Source organism: Lynx canadensis, chromosome A1 (assembly GCF_007474595.2).
Source record: "Lynx canadensis isolate LIC74 chromosome A1, mLynCan4.pri.v2, whole genome shotgun sequence".
Lineage (NCBI taxonomy): Eukaryota > Metazoa > Chordata > Mammalia > Carnivora > Felidae > Lynx > Lynx canadensis.
In genome coordinates this window covers 143,276,410-143,295,848 of record NC_044303.2, presented here as the reverse complement: position 1 = coordinate 143,295,848, position 19,439 = coordinate 143,276,410, and the positions used below count along the sequence as shown (strand labels likewise).

Below are 19,439 nucleotides of genomic sequence, written 5' to 3'. Positions count from 1 at the left end.
GGGGAGCAGAGAGAGGGAGAGACAGAATCCCATGCTGTCAGCACAGAGCCTGATGCAGAGCTTGAACTCACAAACCATGAGATCATGACCTGAGCTGAAATCAGGAGTCAGGTGCTTAACCAAATGAGCCACTCAGGCACCCCAGATCTTTATTTTTTTTAATGCACATATCCAGCTATGTTACATATAGCGATTATTTGGCGAGGCTACACCTTCCTCACTACCTTTTTCTAATTTTCCCATAACCCCTATTTTTTCCCCCTAATATGAACTTGAGAGTTTGCATGTCTATTTTCCCTCAATCCTGATGATATTTTTCACTGGGATTATACGGCATTTATTAATCAATTTAGAACAACTATGCCTTTTACAATATTGTGTCTTTCTCTTTATAAGCACGTGTAGATTTATTCGTATTTATGTATATTTGGTCTACAGACCACAGTTATTAATCTGCAAAGTAGATGAATGACATTCCTCTTCCTAAAAGCCTAAATGGACTGCTCTTAGCATATATGGTCCTTAAGTGATTTTTAGTTGTTACAGACTGAGGGACCCAGGTTTAATGTCACCTCTTTACCACCTACCATATATAATTCATGTTTATTTGTTACATTGCTTCTAAACCATATGGCCTGAAACAAAACGAAGGTTTTAATTGTATGGGTGTAGACCCAAGGAAGGGGCTTACAGTGAAAGATAGCTCCCCTTCCAGATGTAGCCTCTCAGTTCTTGCTTTTTGCCCGATGCCATCCACTTTCCTTTTCACATAATCTTCATCTGTCAAACAAGCTGTTGTCCAAGCATCCACTCCTGGAGTGTGGTGTTCAGGACCAGGCACTAAATTTGTGCAGAGGTTTTGATGCTGGAGTGTGGCCAGAAGAGAGTCACAATGAGGATGAAGGGATTGGAAACAAAGTCACGTAATTATATCACACTACACAATGTACACTGAGTGCTTACTATATTCCAGACACTGTTCCTAACTATCTCAATCCTAACTGTTCACTCAATCCTCATAGTACTCCAATGAGGATGGTTCTATTGTTATCCTCATTTAACAGAGGAGGAAATTAAGACAGAAAAGTTAACTGTCCACTATCACAGTGCTAGTATGGCAAGGCACATCTTACAAGTCTATGCCTTTGGTTGGAGGAAATGAGGAGGAGTACGTATAGGGAAGCATGACACTTACCTTTAAATTTTTGAAGAGCTATCACATGGAAGAAACCACCAATTTGTTTATGGGTGCCCAGAGACTAACATGTGGACAAACAGACAAAAGTTGTTGATAAGTAGGTTTCTGGTTAATGAATACAATAATTTCCAAAGAATGAAATATATCTTAAGAAAGAATATGTGATCTTGCATGGTAGTGAGTTACTACTGGAAAAGTCCAAACAGAGACTGACTGGCTGGTCCTGGTTGGGGATGCCAGCAAAATATTCAGGCACATATTTAGTGATTTTAATTAGTCATCCTCAAGGAACCCCAAGGCCTTGAGATGATGGTAAGTGGTTCACCTTTTAATTTTCAGCATGCTGGGGTTATGTATTATGGGTAGAGTGGCAACATTTTATTTATTTATTTATAGAAGGAGAGAGTGGGAGCAGGGGAGGCACAGAGAGAGAGGGGGGACAGAAGGTCCCAAGCAGGCTCCAGACTGACAGCAGAGAGCCTGATGTGGGGCTCGAACTCACCAACTATGAGATCATGATCTGAGCTGAAGTTGGATGCTAACTCACTGAGCCATCCAGGTGCCCTAGAATGGCAACATTTTAATGAGTTCCAGGTTATCTACTTTACAGAAATAGGATTGAAAGGCTGATTCATATTAAGCAAAGCTGATAAAAAATACATGAAACTTCACAACAGAAAAATTTGGATAGAAATCTGATAAAAGCAGCCACTGTGCACGTGATAGAGGTTGTGAAGTATAGTAGTTGTGAACATGGATTCCAGAGCCACACATGTAGGTTCAAATCCTAGTTCTGTCGTTTACTAACTGTGTGACCTCACGCAAGTTAACTTAGCTCTAGTTTCCTCCTACATAAATTACTGTGTTAAAACCACGATCTCATTATTTAATCCCTGTAAAGGACAAATGAATGTGGATGAATGGATAGACAGACAGATAGATAGATAGATAGATAGATAAAGTGTGAGAACAAGAGTGAAGCAATAGCCTGGAACATAATAAGGAATAAATGTTTGCTATTATTTTCCAAAGAATGTCCATGATGTTTTAAATATTCAAACACTATCACAGGTACATTATTTTTAATTTTACTAATTGTCACAAATTGATACATTGTTTTGGAAAAAGCAGAGACATATTGGCACATGGCAACTAACACAAACATAAGTCAAGAAAATATTAGACCAAGATAGATTAGAACAGACTTTCTCAAAAGTCTTCTAAAACCGTTGATTTATTTTTACTCATTTTAACAATCAAAAATAAGAATTTCATTGAGCATCTATTATTATGCCTAGCACAGTGCTAAATACTTTAAGGAAAAATATATGAAGCACAGCAAATTGTCCTTGTCTTTAAGTAATTTATAATTTAGCTGTTTGTGATCATAAAGACACATTTAAGAACATTCTAGATCCTAACACCTTTTTTGTTTTTAAGGACCTAACACCTTTAAGTAAAATCATTTTTGAAAGTAATCACTTACTTCAATAACCCTGCCATTGCTCAAAACATTTTTTGCTTCTCTTCCTCGGGATTGCCCTTGGAGTCATCATACAAATCATGTAAGAGAAGCAGACTCATTGTTCCATCTTCCTCAAGCACCTAGCTTGGTTGCCTGAATGAATCACTAGGTTTGGTGTTCAGTGACTTCTGGTTATTTTAAAATCTCAAATTCACCCTAAAAACAAGTTTCGCTATTATTCTTTTTTTAACGTTTATTTTTGAAATAGAAAGAACCCAAGTGGAGTAGGGACAGACACTTGAGAGGGGCAGAAGATCTGAAGCGGGCTCTGCACTGACAGCAGAGAGCCCGATGTGGCGCTCGAACTCAAGAACCATGAGAGCCAAAACCAGATGCTTAACTGACTGAACGACTCAGGTGCACCACGTGTTGCTATTCTTGATGACCTCCCAAAGAATGTAGCACAGCATTACTGGACAGTAAGGAGCTGGAGGACCTCTATGCAGAGGCCCTTTCCCATCACCTCTGCATCTGCTGCAGCATGCAGATGGGTGTTTGTCCACAGTGGGAGCATGAGATGTGTATGTTGGACGGAACCGAAGGGCCAGCAGCACATTAGCTGTTCAGCAACTGGAGGCAGCAAGGTGGGCTGGGGGTAAAGGCGGGGAAGAGTTCCAGACGGGGGTGGAGGGGGACGTCCTTCCGTTCTGTTATTCTGAAACAGCACTACTCCTTAGACGTCCGGCTGTGACAGTGAAGGACAGAAAGGTCTGCCCGAAGCTGGCAGCAGATTTTCCCAATACTCCCTTCTGGCCCTGTGTTAAAAAAAAATAATTAAAAAATGCATACCTGTTTCATAAGTCTAATATATATATATATATGTGAATATAAAATAAATTAGTACGTATGCATGTATGTATTTGCCAAATACACATAGGTTTGGTAGATGATCAGGCAGAACTTCAGTTTCAACACAGACTGAAAAACTATGTCCATCAATGCTTTTCTCACATTTCTATCAAAAACAATCACTGGGTTTCACACCACCTCTCAGAAAAAGAATATGTGTTTAAATTTTACATGTTTTGGTGAACTACATGTATTCTGAAATTTCTAGCAGGGTCCTTCTAGCTCTACTCAATATTTTTATATAATGACAAATATATGAAGATGGGGTTTTAAAAAAATGGTTATTTTGTGTGTGTGTGTGTGTGTGTGTGAGAGAGAGAGAGAGAGAGAGAGAGAGAGAGAGAGAGCACAAGCAGGAGAGGGGCAGGGAGAGAGAGGGAGAGAGTCGTAAGCAGGCTTCACATGGTCAGCGCAGAGCCTGACGCAGGGCTCTAACCCATGAAGTGTGAGCTGAGCTGAAATTAAGAGCTCCAACCCATGACCTGAGCTGAAGTTAAGAGTCGGCCGCTTAATTGGCTGAGCCACCCAGGCGCCCCAAAGCTGGTTTTTAATGTAAAAACACAGTGTAAGTCTTCAAAAGTAACCAGAAACCGAATACAAATTATTTTGTTAATATTTGTTCTTGTTTTTAGACAAAGAAAGAAGCGTACAAAGGTTCCTGGTCACAGACCTTTGTAGTAAATATATTTATACAGTTTTTTCCACTTTATTTACGAAGCAATGAATATATTGACATTTTTTGGATGATGAAAATGTCAGAAATCTGGGATGTCTATGGGTTTTGGTGTAATCACAAATTGTTGTGAACATCAGTATGTTTGGGAGTTCAAGGTACAAGGAATCTCTGGCTTTGTTCTACAGAAAAATGTTTTCTCTTTACCTGGTAATGAATTTTAAGGATCCCTAGATAATAATTAAAGTAAGCCATATCTCACTTATTTGAACTATTTTAATCATCACCAAAGTTTGCTCTCCTCATCTTTTAATTATATTTGTATTACTTTGCTCTAAGTATGATACCTATAAAATCAATTTTCTCTGATAAGCATCCATATCTCTCAGAAGAAATGTTTGGCTAAATGATTTCTTGCCTGCTTTTACAATCTAAATAAATTTACGTTAGGGATGTTGTTTCAGGTAAAAAATGAAGAGTGTTCTAAATCCCACTGAAGGGGCGCCTGGGTGGCTCAGTCAGTTAAGTGGCCAGCTCTGGATTTCGGCTCAGGTCATGATCTCATGGTTTGTGAGATCGAGCCCTGCATTGGGCTCTGCACTGACAGTGTGGAGCCTTCTTGGGATTCTCTCTCTCCCTTGCTCTCTGCCCCTCCCCTGCTAGCGCGTGCACACACACTCTCTTTCTCTCAAATAAATAAATAAATAAACATTAAAAAAAAATCCCGCTGAAATGCATAAAGAAATAAAAAATGGGTTAAATACATAACAGCACTGAAGAAAGACGAGGAGACAGCAGAGAGTTTGGTTTCTAAAAGAGGGAAACGGGATGGCAATGTATAGAGATAGACAAGAGAGAATCAGAGATGCAGTGATTCATAACACAACAGTCATTCAACAGGTCCTCAGAAAAATGTCTTCAATAACAAAGTGCATTGACAAAAAGCATGATTTGTAACAATTTATAACAAATAGTATAATTTAGAAGTTGGAAGACCTTAGAGAAAGTAAAGGCCTGTTATTCATCTTTCAACAATGACAAAGGAAGTTAATTAGAAGTTCCTAGAAAACCAAATGTTGTACAAAGAAAGTCACAGTCTAAGTATGAAACAAATTAAGATATGGCATACATGTGGACTACAGATGAAATGAAATATGACAGAAGGGAATTGATTTGAGCTTGATGCTTGGAACATTCTCCCACAAGAGGCTCAAGTGTCTTTAAAAAAAAATTTTTTTTTATGTTTATTTATTTTTGAGACAGAAAGAGACAGAACATGAACGGGGAAGGGGCAGAGAGAGGGAGACACAGAGTCTGAAACAGGCTCCAGGCTCTGAGCTGTCAGCCAAGAGCCCGACACGGGGCTCGAACTCACGGACCGTGAGATCATGACCTGAGCCGAAGTTGGCCGCCCAACCGACTGAGCCACCCAGGCGCCCCTCAAGTGTCTTAAAACAGAATTATTTCTCTTTCTCCATAGTTCCATGCTTATGTCTTGGTTCTAAGAGAACATTTAGAAAATCATTAATGTATCAGGATATTAGACTGGAAATCTTATTGGCAGCACCAAGATACGGCAGACATGAGGTATCAAGGTCATAAGACAGACACTCTGCAGAAGTTTCAAAGGAGATGGCCAAGAGCCAGTCCCATGGCTCACCTGACTCTACCCTGGACAATCTAGCTCACAGACCAAAGGGCCAGCTTCTCTGATTGAGAGCAAAGAGGGTGCCATTAAATTGGGATCAGACCACACTCTCATAGTTTGTTTACATGAGGGAAGAGTGAAAGGTCCTCTAGTCAGTTTTGGCCCCCAAGTGAAAGAGAGCCAGCCTGGAGGTGTTCAAAATCCGGAGGTATTTAGAATCACCAGGAAGGACGATGAGACCTCTGAAACAGGGTGTTATTTGGAGTGACCTGCTGAAAAAGCCAGGATCTGAAGGGGGAAGTGGCAGTGAGAGAAAGCGATGCCTGTGGCATCCCAGGGGAAGGCTGTGAGGAACCATGGCAGTGCTCAGGAAGACCTGCCAGGCCCAGAAAATGCAGTCTTCCTGTTAGGCTGCTGGGCAAGGAGGAACAGTTAAGTCCCCTTTCCATCCTCTCTCTTCTCCCTTTCAATCTGAAGAGGTCAGGAATCATGGTTAGCAAGACGGGAAGGGAGGATTGAAAGCCTAAGAGAGAAAGAGAAGGACCAGCCTGACTGTCCCTAGTTTCCTGCCTAATGAAGGCAACCGATGGAAAACAGGAGGAGATGTAAGCTTCATGTGTTCCAAGTTTTGATTTTACATGGAACTGTACACTTTAATTACTGAATTAAGACTGTGTTTGCTAAATAAAGTGGTTGCAGGGCTTTCTATTGCCTAAGACTACCCAACAAAGTCCTGGGGCATGTCCGTATTTTTAAATAGACAGAGGAAAGAATTCACCCAATGAGCAGGTTTAAACAGACAGAGGGAGACAAAAATAAAGTTGCACTCTGATTATTACATTTCATGAATCCTGTTTGTTTAGTATGACAATTACAATAATAGTGTAAATGTTATTTACTAGATTTACATTTTTTTAAAGTTTATTTATTTTGAGATATAGAGAGAGTGCAAGTGGGGAAGGGGCAGAGAGAGAGAGCAAGAGAGACAGAATCCCAAGCAGGCTCCGCATCGCCAGTGCAGAGCTTGACACAGGCCTCAAACTCATGAACCATGAGATCATGACCTGAGCGACATCGGACACTTAACCGACAGAGCCACCCAGGCACCCAGCTTTACAGCATCGAGCAGAACTCAATGATGTAACTGTCATGGAACACCTTAAAGAAGCCAAGCGGTAGATGAGGGAGAGAGAGTAGAGGGGAGCAGAAAGAGTTAATTGTTTAAAAAAAATTTTTTTTAATGTTTATTTATTTTTGAGAGAGGGAGAGATGGAGCATGAGCTGGGGAGGGGCAAAGAGCAAGAGAGACACAGAATCTGAAGCAGGCTCCAGGCTCTGAGCTGTCAGCACAGAGCCCAATGCGGGGCTCAAAGTCACAAACCATGAGATCATGACCTGAGCCTAAGTTGGATGCTCAACCAACTGAGCCACCCAGGTGCCCCGAGTTAATTCTTGTTTTACAAAGTGGAATTAAGAGATACTGCTTTATAGCAATGGATTAAGAAATAGATGGCTAAATAGAAAATTCAAACTTATAAAGGTAACCAAAAGAAGAAATAAAAATGTAATACATCAAAATTGGGAAAAGTAGATCAGGGAGAAAAGGGGAATATTTTGTGATTTAAATGCCTCAGTTTTTTAAAGGGTTAGCAGTAATTACAGCTTAAAATTGCTAAACCAGAAATAAGGTATAAGATTTCAAAACACAAGGGAGGGAGACAGAGGATCTGAAGCAGACTCCATGCTGACAGCAGAGAGCCCAACATGGGGCACAAAGTCACAAACCTGTGAGATCATGACCTGAGCCGAAGTCAGATGTTCAACTGACTGAGCCACCCAGGAGCCTCTAGTTTTAATTGTATATACTTGTATATTTTTTCATTTTTTACTGCATGCATAGTGTTTCTAACAATAAATAAAATGAGATTCGAGCAAAATAGTAATGTCAATTAGAAAATTCCTACCTGGCTCTAATCCAGGGCTTGGTGTGCATATTGAGACTGCTTCCCCAACTCCCATGTTTGTCAGAAGCAGGAGGCCAAAAGCCCCTTTCTGGGGCCAGCTCCTCTGCAATCGCCCTGATGTGGTAGGGTTCAAATCCACAGCACCCGCCAATGTACCTGACCCCGAGTTTGTAGGCCTCTCTGGCATATTTCTGAATATCCCATCTGGTTGCAGCTCTGGGCTCCAGTCCTGCAACACAACCATCACAGCATTGCTGTTACTGTCCTTGTATTCAAATCACAGGTGCTCTGATGGGCATTTTTTACAGTTAGAAAATCACGAACTTTAGATTCTGCTCATTTTTAATTAACATTAAACGTTTTTGTCTTATGCGGTCTCTATTTGTAAGACCGTACCATAGCTATTTATTATGGCCGTTTCCATGTTGTCAGCACAAGAAAACACAAGGACCTCTAATATGTGGCTGGGCTTACCAAAGGGATATTCTGGGAGATCCACAAACCCTCCTTTGCCACAGTCCGGTGTATGGAAGCCTAGGGACTGCACCATCAGATGTGCCTTCGACCCTGCAGCCTGTAGGCCCGCCTTCATGAGTTTCATCGTCTTCAAGCTGGTGCTGGGTCCAAATCGGCAGTTCACGCCCACAATCGCAGCCCCTAGACAAAGAAATTTAGGACTTATATATTTTATTTATTTTATTTTTCAGTTGTTGTAAATTGCCTTAGAAATTAGCTATCCTTCTCCACCGCCCAAGTTTTACAAATAAGGAAACCAATTCCAGTTAATTCTGTTAGCAATGAACTGCTCTCACAATATTAAGCAACCTTTGTTAAATTTTATAAACAATAGCTGAACTGCTAATCACACGATGCATCCAGATTACCTGCCTTCACCAGCTTAACGGCACATTCTCCGGGTGATACACCATGCATGTCTCCGTCTGGGCCTATGCACATGGTAGCTGCCACAGGTTTACCCAGCGCTTTTAAGACTTCCACAGCCCACATGGCTTCTTCGGCATGCTCAAAATACTAAGAGAAATTTCACCATTTCTATTGGTCCAAATATAAAGCAGATTTTGAAAGGTGGAATGCAAATGTTGCCAAATAGTTATAAAAATAAATAAATATATGTGGTAAAACTTGCTAGGAACAGGTATTTAGCAGACTAAAGAATACGTTTTTTTTTAAGTTTATTTATTTATTTTGAGGGAGAGAGAGAGAGAGAGCTCGTGCAAGCAGGGGAGAAACAGAGAGAGAGAGAGAGAGAGAGAGAGAGAGAGAGGAAAGAGGGAGGGAGAGAGAATCCTAAGCAGGCTCTGCGCTCAACACAGAGTCCAACACGTCGCTCGATCCCATGACCCTGGGATCGTGACCTGAGCCAAAATCAAGAGTTGGACACTCAACCAACTGAGCCACCCAGGCACCCCTAAAGAATGCTTTTCTAAAGTACACATTTTAATTCCTTTAACAATAATATATAGATTTTCATTCGGGGATCATTGATTCAGCAAGATGATGACTGTTAGGAAAAAAACAGAAGCAAAAACCACAAAGGTTTTTAAAGTAATTGAGTATTTAAATTCATAATTTTGAAGGAATTTTATTAATAAACTCTTTTATGGAACTGGGGTAATCTCCAAAAAAAATTATGAGTAGTGTATTATGCTTAATACTTCAAAGTGATTTTATATTCACTTCTAGTTAGACGTTCATAAGTGCTCCATGAAGTAGGGAGAAATATGATGATTTCTGCCCGGCGAGAATGCTGAGGCACAGGGCAGGGAGGAATAGTTACTGAGTTTCTTTGCCGAGGGTGGACAAGATACCTTGTCTGGTAAACCCAGGCCATTTGCAGGGGTGCTTCCCAGGAATGTCTTTAAGGGCCATCACTGAAAAGCTGACCTTAAGTAAGTGAAGAAAAGTCAGCAAAAATCTCCCTGTCTTCTTCCTTCTTGACTTAGATTCTGCAGAATCAGTGTGTGGGGAATGGCAGAGGGAGTCCACAGAGAGGTTCTTGCAAAACAAACTGGTGTCCTCATCCATCTGGAGAACCTATCAGGTGGGGTTTGTGACCGTCTCTGCAGATGATTCTTGCCAGGTGTGTCTGTCAGGCTTGGCTGGCCCTGAGCCTTAGGAAGGTTGACCAAGCAAGGTCTTCAATAGGTTCAGAGAGTGGTTAGGGAAATAGCAGTTGGGAGGCTATTGTCCTTGTTGAGGGTAGAGATTTGGGTTGAGAGCTTGACCTTACATGGTAACAAATGTGGGAAATGGGGAATGAGGGCTTTTTTTTTTTTTTTAACGTTTATTTATTTTTGAAAGAGAGAGAATGCAAGCCTGGCAGGGGCAGAGAGAGGGGATCCAAAGTGGGCTCTGTGCGGACAGCAGTGAGCCCAATGTGGGGCTCGAACTCATGAACTTTGAGATCATGACCTGAGCCAAAGTCAGACGCTCAACCAACTGAGCCATCCAGGTGCCCCGGGAATGAGGGCTTTTTAATTTTTGGAAGTGGAAGGAAGAGAATGTTCTGGGCCTTCATGTCCAATCAATGATCAATTCTTATTCATTTTTTTCTTCAAAATATCACTCACATATCATAGCTTGAGGAAAGCCGAGGGATTGGGGTAAGCACAGCATGAACAGAGGAGGGCAACGAAACTACTTGGTACTGAGTATTGTTAGTGGGGCCTGCATGAGCCCGAGCAACCATCTACCTCCTAAGCTTTGCTCTCACAGCCTCTAGCTCACGCACACAGCCCCTTCCTGCCCTGCCCCTCCCGCAGGAGACACTGCTTCCTGAATCACCGTCCCCTTCTCACCCAACATTGCACGGTCCCCTGTGAGTCAGCTGCTACAACCACCCAAAAGAACACGAAGGCTACAGGTAGGCCTGTCCTGGGTCTGCCCTTTGGCTTCACACAGAACCTAGCACACAATTGAGAGGATGTTTGCCTTGATTACAGTGCATTTAAACAAACCTTTGACCCTGTACCCCGAGGAAACGAGGGCACAAAGCAATCCAATACCCTCCTGAAAGCTGAAGACTATGCAGTTGTATTTGTCAAAATAGTGTTTCCCTAAAACACGAGCCTTACCTCGGCAATCAAGAAGTCCACATTTTTCCTGGCAAAAACATCTAGCTGACGTTGAAAGAGTTGTTTAACTCTAGCTTCATCCTTGTGGTGTGTGTACGCCGATGTCTGGCAGATCCCCCCTGCCACCAAAGCATCACCTTTTCCAGCCACTTCCCTGGCAAGGTCACAGGCAGCGGCGTTCACATCTTCCCACTGAAGTTGGAGAGCAAGAGTTCAGATGGTGAGCCTGGCGTTTTAGAGGTAAAATATTACAAATAACCAAAGGGGCAATGAGCAAGTAAGACGAGTTCAAGGTATGGGGTAAACTGCAAGTTGGGAAGACCAGCAGAGTTGGGTACCTTCTCCTCTACTACCAGTGAGCTTATAGTTCCATGACTGGACTTGCCACACTGGATGTTAGTAAATGTTTGTTTGCCTTCCTCACTTGACTGTGAGCCACTTAGGAATCGGGTCTGTGGCTTTCTTTCATCTTTGTTTCAAGCATAGAGATTGGACTATAGCAAGTACTCAAGAAATGCTGGTTGGTTGAATACATGGGCATGAACATTTGCAAGTATTAACACTTTTCACGTATGGAATATCTCACAATACTTCCACATTCTTCTCCTTATCTACTTTTCTCAACAACCCCATGCATTTAAGCATAAATTATCTCTATTTGCAGAGAGAAAACCAATGCTCCCTGCAGTCAAGTGTCTTGCACAAAGTCACACACCCAATAGATGGCAAAGTTGAGTATCAAACCCAATTCTTCTCATTCCTAGGCCAGTGCCATATTCCCAAGGACCACCCTGTCTCCAGATGGACAAGTCAGAAGAGAAGACAGTGAAATAAGGGAAAAAGGCATCTATAAAATAATAGCACAGAAGGATGACCATGTCCTTCCAATGGCCAATTCCTTCCCAGTCCTATCCTCCCCACATACCCCAGCTAAAGAGGCAGAAAAAAAGCTCATTTATTTAGCATATATTCATTTACATAATAATTAATTCTTTAATAGACATTTTGTGTGGAGTTTGTAGCAAAGTATAGTAACACATCAGGTCAATTCCATAGCTTCCCGTCAAGAGGTTACTTTTTTTTTTTTTAACGTTTATTTATTTTTGAGACAGAGAGAGAGAGAGAGCATGAACAGGGGAGGGTCAGAGAAAGAGGGAGACACAGAATCTGAAACAGGCTCCAGGCTCCGAACCATCAGCACAGAGCCCGATGCGGGGCACGAACCCACGGACTGCGAGATCATGACCTGAGCTGAAGTCCGACACCCAACCGACTGAGCCACCCAGGCTCCCCAAGAGGTTACTTTTATTACAGATGATCCCTGACACTTTCCTCCTCCCTCCCTTCACACCTGCCCCCACACCAAAATTACCTTGCTCTCCATATTGTCCTCATTGGCAGAAAAGGTGAAAGTCTGCATGACATTTGATCCTGCTCTCAAGAATTCCATGTGAAGTTGACGAACTACAAGGTAGATTTTGAATTAAAATTAAGAAGATAAAAACCATAGGAGCTTTCATTTATAGCAAAAGTAGCTTACCCACTCACATCTCTTTTAATCAGACACATTTCAAACCTTGTACTTATAAAAAATTGCAGATTACGGTCAGTAGAATTCAAGGACAGAACAAGGCAGAGTCAATACCAAACTGGGGCTATTTGGAGTAGCCTCATGTTGCCCTGTCGATGGGCCTCAACAGCCTGGTGCAGTCGCAGGCAGAGATTAAGGCCTGGTTGGCCAACTGCCCCCTCAATCTTTTGGTCTAGAGAGGGTTTATTCATTCGCCTGTGTTGTGAGGGATGTGGCTGGTCTACTTATAGTCAGCACTGGGAGCCCTCAAAAAAGGATGAGGAAATTCTCAAATTGGACAGAGTGTATGTGGGTTGTGCCCCCATCAAACTGATTCAACAGCAAGCGACTGCTAAGGTGCCATCAGAGAGTTTTTGTTGGCCTATCAGAACACCCTTTCCTTCTCTCTCTTCATCCTTGTTATTTCAACACTTTCTGGTTTAGCCGAAGAATCTTCTAAAATGAAGAACAGGGGCACCTGGGTGGCTCATTTGGTTGTGTTTGACTCTTGATTTTGACTCAGGTCATAACCCCAGGTTCGTGAGTTCAAGCCCTTTGTCAGGCTCTGCGCTGACAGCATGAAGCCCACTTGGGACTCTGTTTCTCCCTCTCTCTTTGCCCCTCCCCTGCTTGCATGTGCTTGCACCACGTGCTCTTTCTTTCTCAAAATAAATAAACTTAAAAAAATAAATAAAATGAAGAACAAGTTTTCCTTGGGCCAGATGAAAACTTCATGCTAAGCACCAGAGAAATAAAACCTGGTCCCACCACATAACTCTGGGTGTTGGATGAAACAATGCAAATGCCATCAGGGACTTAGGACACGTGGGACCCTTCACACCGGTTAACTCACAAGTCCTGACAACTAGCCCATCTCACACCCTCATGTGGCATGGATCAAGAAACTGACCCTTGGGAAAGTCAAATGACTTGTCCAAGGTCACACGGCTGGTCGGCAGAAGAACCAGGACAGGATCCCAGGCTTCTCAGCTACACCGTGCATATATGAATAAAATCAGAGCAAACTGAAAGTTCCATTCCCAGCTTCTATCCATTTCATTCTTTCACTTTATCTTCCCCTTTAATTTAGGACCTTGCTCTCGATAAAGAGTAAAAGCAGAATTAAAGCTCCAGTGGATGTTACTCACCAATCCCATCCCAGTTTCTACCTCCAACTCTCATTGTTTTTCGGGGTTTTTTTCTAGCTAAGGGGATGAGGTGAAACTGTTTATTTCTTCACACCCTTCTCCCCCAGCAAACCCCAAATGTCTACTCTCTATGCTCTGTTAATCTGGTAGTTACCATTAATCATCTTTACCAAACACAGTTCTAGTATAATAAGCAAATTAGCCAGAAGGATTAACGTGAAGCCATAACACATTAGGTTCAGGAAACTCTTCACTATCCACAAGGTGAATATTCATGGAACAAATATTAAGGTGTATAATTTAACACCTCCTATATATGAAGATGCAAGCGTGTGGTGGTGGGCGGTGGGGGGGGGAGGGAGAGGACATTTTATTCTATGTGCTTCAGCCATGTACTGTCACCATCTACATCTTGGTGATTCTGGCAAGGGAAACAGTCCTTAGAAAACACTGAGAATTATTCCTTTATATTCTCTCAGTCAGATTTAAGCAAACTGTCACCCAGATAAACGCTGTCGGGGCTGCTGGCACTGACCTGCATTGGGATATTCCACCACGGCTTCTGGAGTCCAGAGCCCTGCCTTCACGTAGCCCCTCTTCTCCAGAGTTAGGAGAAAGCTGCCGTCTCCAACCACAACCTCCCCATTCTCCAGACGTTCCAAAATACCCTGGAGAAAAGAAAGAAAAATCACCCAAGATGCCTCTTTTTTTTTTTTTTTTTTCCCTTAAAGCAGTTTCCAATTTTAGGAAAGGTGGTCCTATGTTCTTATAGATCCAGTTCTGTCAAAATCCTCAATGTCTGACAATATTCTAGAAAGACTGAGTATACTATATTTCCTGGATATTCCAGGTACTTGTGTTGTGCAAAGTGCTGTGACTGTTTTTTCTCAAATAATGTTTACACTGAGTCAAATTATAGTGAAAGTGCTGATTCTGCGATATACTGTTTTCTCAACATGTTTGTGGCAGACACTGATAGTTGCCTAATTAGTATGTATTTCCTCTTCTCTTCTTTGTTAATGTATTTCATTTGGGGAGACAATGTCCTCAACTTAAAAAAAATTCACTGGCGGAGGGGCAGTGCACGCCTGAGTGGCTCAGTCGGTTAAGTGTTTGACTTCAGCTCAGGTCATGATCTCGCAGTTTGTGGGTTTGAGTCCTACATTGAGCTCTGTGCTGACAGCTTAGAGCCTGGAGCCTGCTGCGGATTCTGTGTCTCCCTTTCTCTCTGCCCCCTCCTACTCTCTCTCTTTCTCTCTCTCTCAAACATAAACAAACATTAAAAGAAAATTTATTAAAAAAATTCTCAGGATGCCTGGGTGGCTCAGTTGGTTAGGCGTCTGACTCTCGGTTCCTGCTCAGATCATGATCTCACAGTTTGTGGGATTGATCCCTGCATTGGGCTCTGCAATGACAGCATGGAACCTGTTTGGGATTCTCTCTCTCCATCTCTCTCTGCCCCTCCCTGGCTCACACTCTATCTTGCTCTCTCTCAAAATAAATAAATGCACTTAAAAAAAAATTCTCGGGCTCCCTTCCGCTGGGGGGAGGTGGGTATATTACATAGAGCTGGCCAATGAGACATGGGCAGAAGCCAGTTAAAGATTTCTGGCAAAGTTTTGCTTTCCTGATATGGATGGGCACTCTCTTCCATTGTGGCACTTTTTCTCCTTCCTGACTAGAATGTCAATATAAGCCCTAGAGGTATACCAGTCATCCTGCAGCCATGCCATTGAAAATCACACACTAAGGCAGGTGGAGCCGACTAATAGTTGCTGTCACTCACAGCCACAGGGTTTTAATGGCATCTTTGCGTAGCTGCAGCAGCCATGGATTGTTAGGCCTCACGTTAGGGGAGAAAACTAGCCTCTTTTTTTTGCATAAACCACTAAACATAATTCTAGGGGACAGAAAGTTTCATAACTATGCCCCTACATTTTCCAATATGTTCATATATGTTTTCATTTGGTACTCCCGACAACTCTGTGAGCTAGGCAGGGCAGATGGTTTTTATTCCCATTTTATAAATGAGGAAACTGAGGTTCAACGAGACTAAGTGACTTGTCCAAGATCACAGAGCTAAGAAAGATTACAAAGCTAAAGTGGACTTCAGATCTTCTAAATTCCTAATCTACTCTCTTTCTAATCCCACTTTTCTGTTTGGCCCACCCATACTTGAATAAAAGGCTGTATCCAGAGCAGTTCTCCAAGGGCTTACAGTTTCCATTGTCTAAAACGTGCCTCCCCAAATACCTGCCTCCCCCAAATACCTGCATGGCTCACCGTCACATTCCTTCAGGGCTTTGGTCAAGGGTCATCTTTTCAGGGAGGCATTCCCTGACCATCCTATAGGAAAACTGCAAACACTCCCATAGTGACCCCTACTCCTCTTGTAAAGATTGCATTAGCTGAAGATACAATCTTTTATTGAAAATACAAGGCCAGTTCACTTCAGCCCTGTCTACAGCTAGACACACAGCAATGCATGAGTGGGAGAGAAATGCCTTCAGTTGCCCCTTCTAACCAGCCATATCTGCAGCCCAGGAAGGTACATTAGAAAGAGTTGCAGTGGAGGCCGCCATATCTAGAGCATCTCCATTTTTGTGTGAAGGGAAGTGAAATGGAATACAAACTGTGTTAGCTATATTAACCATAAACACTACTTTGACTCTGGTTATTTTTTCCATATTTTATATCTAAAGATGAATTTTAGTTGAATGTGGAAGAACTTAATATTTATTATGATTCTTACCTAGTTCTCTATTCCTTCCAAAATATGCAATTTGCTCTTTTAATGTTGTACTTTTGAAACATAAAAAAAGACTTCAGCTTTAAATTTTCATGTGAACTTTCCACATGCCAGGTACAGTTCCAGGCAAGAGGGATAAACATTGGACTAAGACAAGGCCCCTGCCCTCAAGAAACTCAAAGTCTGCCCACCCGGAGGAAGGCTGATGGGTCAAAAAATCATCACAATATATGTAATAAAGAAATGCTGCAGAGGAATACAGAACAGAAAATCAGAGGTATAGTCATCTGTATAAAATCTCATCTTGGAAATCTAACACTTCAATTATAAGCTAAGATTCAAATTTAATAGTACACACCAAACAATTCTAGAGGGGAAAAACACTGGCATACAGTTTAGGTGTTATAGGTTAGTATCTCACCTACCACATTCAACCTGTCTCGGGGTTATGCCAAGTGTATCTATTTAACACTTCTTAGATACGTACCCACATCCTTACTGTCCCTGGATTATTGAAATGGCCTCCAATTCGCTCCCACAGCCCACTCTGTTGTATCTTCCACTGCTGCAGACCAAAGCCTTGCCTGTCTGACTCTTACTTGTGATTACTTCCTCCTTTGTGTTCTGCTTCAGGTCAAACACCCTCCATTCCTGCATCTGTCACCTGTAGCTATAGTATCTGGTTACTTACCTGTCCCCTCTGTTTGGCTTTAAAATGCTTGAGGCTCAGGTGACAAATCTCATTTGTCTGTATCCCTACCACCTCATACAGCACCTAACAAAGAGTAGGCTCTTAACAAACCATGCCAAGAGTCAGCAGACAGATAAGATTTTTGAAACTGTCACTTGTGTCTTATGTGCTACAAGTTTAGTCCCGAGGAGAGAGAGAGAGAAAAAAAAAATGACACTCTTTAACAGAAAATTAGCTAGCTAGGGTTTTAAGAAAATTGTAGTGCCTATTTTGATTGTGATCTTCACGATAACAAGTTAAGCCATTTTGATCTGTTATCTAGATGTTTGTCCAAAATTTTAAATTTTGCCAGTTTTCTTAAAAAGCCATTAGCAAAATAGCTATATTATCAAGACTTGAATTCAGAGCACCTTTAAGCCTCTCCTTCACTGCTCTATCTACCACCCTCATTAATTACTACACCAGCTGATATAAAGACAGCTCCAGAATGACAGGGGACTCTGTAAAATAAAGAGCAATGTAAATTAATTTGCAGTACATTTATATTTTCATTCCATCCTCCCTTTCAGTTTGGCAGTGAATCTGCCTTGGATCTGGTAGTGAGCTCTGAGAGGCATTTATGGTTCCTTGTTGCAGATGTCAGTATCTAGACTTCTGGATTTAAGGTATGGCTTCAGGGCACCTCTGATCAGACAGATGAGTAGACCAACTTCATTTACCGTCGGCCAGAAGCTGCCAGAGATCCAATATGCCTGAAGTTGCCACTAGGACTGCTCTTGGGGATTAATGAAGTGATTGGAAGTGTCCCCTGTGGCAACTAAATGAATTCTTAAAATGTACCTGTTGGCTGACAGGAGAGGTGAGATTAGCTGCTTCCCACTAACATTTTAACTCCCAGGTACACATTAACATGGTTATCATACGATAATCTTGGCGTTGCAAGAGCAGAGGCTGGGAAGAAATTGAACAGGGACAGCATATTTTAAAAACCTTTTACAAAGTGAGCCAAAGGTGAACACAGTAATACAGAAAATTTAGAGAAAGAAATCAGCACAATGTCTTTATCTTTTATTAAGCTCATTTACTTCAATGCCCATATTTTACTTTTATAAAACATATCCAAAGATTTTTTTTAATTGTTAAAGTCATATTCCACATCTTATGCAACTATTACCATTATTATTTCTTTCCTTTCACTGCATATATAAATATTTACATAGTTGGGGTCGGTCTGTATAGTATAACTCCTTTTGTAACTTAACTATTGTCAAAGCAGTTTGCTTGTTCTCATACTTAGCTTCTTAATTGGCTGCCTAATAACTTATTAAGTGGATGCACCTTTATTTAGGGAGCGCACCATCATTGGGCATCTTGATTGTTGCTAACATTTTAGGAGAAAAAGATCAGTGGTGCATACTTACATGCCTATATAGCTTCTCCCTTCCCCCCTCTGAGTTTCAGGGCACAGCTGGGTTGCTTTGAGGGATCCTGGAGATGTTCTGCGTCCAAGTTCATGCCTTTCCTAATTTTGTTTTGTCACCCCTTCTCCTCACCAAGAAACGTTGGGGGGTGGGAGGGTGGGGGTGGGGGGACAAAGCTGACACTTGGTGAACAGAGAGGGAAAGAGGCCTAGAGAAGGAACCAGAAAGCCGGTCCTACTGAAAAAGCTAGGCAGAGCGCCGCTACCCCACTAACCTGCGCACTTCCCTACCCGCCCCCACTCAGCGGTGGGGGTCTGGGAGCATCGTGCACCCCTGGTTTCAGGCCGGCCCATCAGTTGCAGGGCCAGGCTGCTACCCTTCCCAAAACGCCAGAGAACCAAGCTCTGGGGCTAGTTGAGCCCAAGACCTGAGGTAGGCTGAGGGCAGAAAATGTGAGCGCGGCGCCTGAGTCCGGAGCTAGACTTCAAATCCCCGCTCCGCCCTGGACTAGATGGGCGACCTTGAGCTAGTGGCCTTTCTGGGCCTCAGTTTCCTCACCTGAAAAATGGGAATAATTGTGCGCAGTCCGCGAAGTGTGGGGCACCGAGTCCGGGCTCAGTAAATTATCTAATCCTCACGCCAAGGCGGTATTGTCGCCCCGGGCAAGTGGCGATCGCGTATACTGAGACACAGAGCCCTCCAGGTGCCCGGCCAAGGCCGCAGAGCTCATTCAAGGGTTGAAGTGGGGTCTCAACTCAGGCGCCGGGAGCCCCGCGGCCGGGAGCGCTGAGTACCTCGCCGCCTCCCGGAAACTCACCTTTTTGGCCCCGGGGCCTCCGGCCGGTGCCATCTCGCCGCAGCTGTGCGGCCGCCGAGTCCGCGAGAGCACGCCAAGCTCTGGAACCCGC

At 42.6% G+C, this 19,439-nt stretch overlaps 1 protein-coding gene across 1 annotated transcript; it reads right to left on the bottom strand.

Moving 5' to 3' along the window:
* Nucleotides 1–3,018: 3,018 nt before the first annotated feature.
* Nucleotides 3,019–19,428, bottom strand: BHMT2 (betaine--homocysteine S-methyltransferase 2). The gene is made up of 8 exons (XM_030323666.1): nt 19,349–19,428; nt 14,206–14,338; nt 12,325–12,416; nt 10,953–11,144; nt 8,742–8,889; nt 8,332–8,514; nt 7,858–8,086; nt 3,019–3,478 (listed from the first exon to the last, which is right to left on the bottom strand). Exons 1-8 carry the CDS (start codon nt 19,379–19,381, stop codon nt 3,397–3,399), a joined length of 1,092 nt encoding a protein of 363 aa, XP_030179526.1. The 5' UTR covers nt 19,382–19,428; the 3' UTR covers nt 3,019–3,396.
* Between the last annotated feature and the right edge of the window lie 11 nt (nt 19,429–19,439).